This window comes from Phalaenopsis equestris, unplaced genomic scaffold (genome assembly GCF_001263595.1).
Source record: "Phalaenopsis equestris unplaced genomic scaffold, ASM126359v1 Scaffold000573, whole genome shotgun sequence".
NCBI lineage: Eukaryota > Viridiplantae > Streptophyta > Magnoliopsida > Asparagales > Orchidaceae > Phalaenopsis > Phalaenopsis equestris.
The window spans coordinates 114,258-118,372 of NW_018165013.1; the positions used below are offsets into that span (position 1 = coordinate 114,258).

At 36.7% G+C, this 4,115-nt stretch overlaps 1 protein-coding gene across 1 annotated transcript in view; it reads left to right on the plus strand.

Moving 5' to 3' along the window:
- Positions 1-4,115, plus strand: part of LOC110029461 (PHD finger protein ALFIN-LIKE 1-like) — a 52,130-nt gene continuing 48,015 nt past the window's right edge. The window contains exons 1-3 of the mRNA XM_020731764.1: positions 1-281; positions 349-381; positions 469-691. Of these exons, the coding sequence (XP_020587423.1) occupies positions 182-281; positions 349-381; positions 469-691 (356 nt within the window). The 5' untranslated portion in view covers positions 1-181. The remainder of the gene's footprint in view (positions 282-348; positions 382-468; positions 692-4,115) is intronic.

A 4,115-nucleotide genomic window follows, 5' to 3' on the forward strand; every position in this document is an offset into this window, starting at 1 on the left:
TCAATGGACGGTGCAGATCAGTTGATTTTCATTAACGTTCCAGTCCTTCATTGTTTTTTTAGATCGCTCTCTATCAAAAAGCGGCGGTCGATTTGGCTCCGTAGTTTCTTCTTCACGGATCTCTCGCTCGCCCGTTAGTGCCGGCCTCCTATTGCCGACGGCGAGGTCGAGCTCTATTCCCATGGAGATGCCCTCTATCTCCTCGACTCCCCGCACCGTTGAGGAAATCTTCAAAGACTTTTGTGGCCGACGCAACGGCATCATCCGCGCTCTTAATCAAGGTCCCATGCCCGCCCCCCTCTTATCATTTGCATTCTCATTACTAACTGATTTGAATTTCTGTTCCAGAGGTCGACGAATTTTACGCACTCTGCGATCCGGGTGAGTCACTTCGTTTCATGCTCGACGCGGGCGTTTTAATGGTGTAGTTCTCCGGGATCTAGGGTTAAGTGTTTTCGATCTTTGCAGAGAAGGAGAATTTGTGCCTGTACGGGCATCCAAACAGCTCGTGGGAGGTGACGCTGCCAGCGGAAGAGGTGCCGCCGGAACTCCCGGAACCGGCGTTAGGAATAAATTTCGCCAGAGATGGAATGAACCGGAGGGATTGGCTCTCCCTAGTTGCGGTGCATAGTGACTCCTGGTTGCTTTCCGTCGCTTTCTACCTTGGGGCCCGTTTCAATGGCAATGAGAGGTACGCTTCGTCGATCCGAGATGTTTTGCGGTCTAGTTGATTTGTTTACGTTGGATGACATGCTATTATAATTAACCTAGTTTCTTTGGGTGTAGTTGCAAGTTTCGTCAATTCGTAGATGATCATTGGCCTTCAATCTTTCGTATTTCCGTTTAGAAATAACTTGAAAAATAGCGAAGTATTTAGTTTCAGATGTTTTGGATGATTGTGCTATTCTTGTTATGCCTCGGCATCCCTTCCTTTATGCCTAGTAGGTTAGAGAACTTTGTTGAAGCTAATATGATGCTTGGCTGCATTGTGATGTTTCGTCCTTTTTGAAGTCCAAGCAGATCCTGAAAGGCTTTTCACGTTTCTTACATGTTTTTTCTCTTTGCTCTCATGCGCGCTTAGCTGGATATCAGTGATTCTCTTTGGGGCCTTATTTATACCCCTTAAAATATAAAAATAGAAGATATAAGAATTCCTTACGCTAAAAAAATATAAAGCGTACTTATGAAAGAGGCTTAATGAAATAAAAGGCTCACGGAAATAACTAGTGTTGTAGACCCTAAGGTAAATTGAAAAAATGGTTTTCATACATACCATCCAATTCCCATGTATTTACATTTTTAACACCCAAATTTTACTTTTTTTCATTTATACCACCCAAATCTTTCATATCACATCAAATATACCACCATTTAACTTTTAAAATGTCAAATACACCTTTTAATGTATGTGTAAGGTGGCATGTATGTAAAAATTGAGCATTAGGTGTTAGATATGTAAATATATATTATGTGCTATGCATTAGTCCAATTTCTGGAGTTGGTGTCTAGCTCGTTTGATTTTTCCTTTTTTTTATTTTCAATTATCTGTATGCAAAGAAGCATTAAATTCCTTTAAGCTACAGAAGGCAAGAGACCTTTATTGAAATTTGATTAGTTGATTATTAAGGAAGCATTGTTACTTATAATTTTTAAGTACTGTTTCCGATATGATTTGTGAGTTATGAAGAAGTCAATCCATTTTTAGATGAATTTAATAGAGTGGAATACGCATTTCATAGGAACTCCTTACTCTCTCTTGGTTTCCATTCAATTACCTGATTAATTGGTAGTTAAGTTTGCTGCATTTTATATTACATCAGCTATTTCTAAAAAAGTGATGGAATGATTACTCATTTGTTTATAAATTTGGGTGCCATTAGATTGGAAGAAACCTTTTGGTCCAATGCACATTGTTACATAAAGCTCTATGTATTTATACTTGTTTAGTGCATGGTTATCACATATAAATTTTCTACGCCAATTTTTTTTTTATGAATAACCTTTGATCATGCCCATATATTATGGCATATAATGTCTAGATTTATTAATTTCTCTTTTCAAAAGTTAGAGCATTGTTTCAGTGAAAATGTATTTGAAAAGCCCAAATATTTGTTTGTTGATTAATAAGTAATAACCCAGTGTATGAGACTCCTACCAATGCGTGGTCGGGGAAGGGTTTGATGAACCATAGGCCTATCATTGTATTGAAGAGACGTTTCCATGACATAAATGCTTGATCTTTTTGCCAGATTAGATTCAACCTAATAATTTGTAGAGGCACACTCCATTTGTATAGTAAAAACAAGCCACAAGTCTTTTGGGTGCTTTCAAAATACAATATGTTTCTTTGGTAGCATGGAATGATTTGTTTGTTTCTTTTTATTGTTATAATGTCATTGATCAATCTGTCCACTTGGCAACAATATGTTTGTTTGGTGTAGGCATGGCTTAGTTCATTCAATGCTTTCTTTGGTAGCTTTTGTCGTTGGCGGTGCAGTGAAACTTTATAGATTATATATTTGGGCAAGGTTTTGGTGTGATTGTCTCAATTTTCTAATTCTTATTGGGACTATATGTTTTCTAAGAATTTAGCAATTTTTACGTGTTTGTGTGTAATATTTTATTTCCTGGACTGGCAATTTCATATGCATATGCTAACCAATTCATTGATGTGATGGGGTAAAATGTTATTGGCAGAAATTCTAGTTTGTTGATTGAACGCGGATTTACCAATTGTATTAGGTTTTTAGGAGATTGGGATTTCCACAATGTTGGCTGAAAGTGGAGAGGGCAGGGACTTATTTGCTGTAGGATTTGAAGTATCAAAGTTTGTCATTTGGCTAATTTAGTAATCCAGTTTCTCTTTTTATTCATTGCGGTATCCTTTTTGGACATTCTCATTCTTCTTAAGGTGAAGTGGACCATGGTTGAAGATTGCTTTTCTGACATATTTACGCCTTTTGCAATTTAGGTGGTGATATTTGGCAAATTATATTGAGTTATTTTGTTGCATTTCCCTAATGATTTGGTTCTTCAACCTATTTTACTACACAATACTAGAGATGTAGAAAGATTCTTTCTGCATTATGTATAAGAAGTAGCATTCACTAGGAATATTTATTTAGATAGTCCTACATCTTAATTATATTTAATTTACTTAGAGAAAATATGTCATTAACAATATAAATTTTTTTCATGCAAGGAAGATTCACTATAGAGGCGACTCTTGCTCTAAGTCTATTAAAGAAAAAAATACACAAAATAGAAAAAATCATGTATACAATACTTTCTGTTATTGAGAAGACATGTGATTGAGTACCACTGAATTTAATTTGGTGTTCGTGGTGAAAAAAAATTGTTTGTCAAAGGTTTTCTATACCTAAAAATGACACGAATGATGGAGCAATATAGCATGGATTATAGTTGATAGTACTTGTAGATTCACTAATGTGTTTGTAATCACATGAGGATTACATTATGTACTACATTTAGTTTGACTTTTATACTGGTTATGTATAGGCGTATAAAGGGTAGTCAATTTGAGTTTCTATAGCATATGCTATTTGTAGATGATTTAGTTCTATAAATGAGACCTCTACTATAACAAATGGAAAGTTAGAACTAGGAAGAAAATAGGACTTAGAATTAAGTCTCGACTCTTGCCATATTTTCTACAATTTTAGTGGTTGTAAAATTTATTCCTATGAGTCAACTGGAAAAAGGGTAATGACTGCTTAGGCATAACAAATTTAAGTATGTTGAATCCATTTTGTACAAAAATGATGAATACCTTGTATAGGTAATTCTAAGTAGTTTAAATTGTTGTGTCTTGAGCATAATATGGATAAGATAAGCTTATTAAGGGCCCATTTGGGGCAGCTTATAAGTGCGGCGACGTTTTGAAAACGCCGCCTTAGTGTTTATTTTGCGCGTTTGAGGGGCGTTTTTTCAAACCGTGTTTTCTAATTTCTACTACACGCGGACCACGGGTATACCCCCACGATCCGCGTTCGGCCTATCCCTGTTTACTCCCTTGCCCTCGTGACTTCGCCCTACGTTTCTCCTCTACCGAAAGCCGAAAGCCGCCCCTCTCGTCTCCTCTCTCCGTTCCTCCC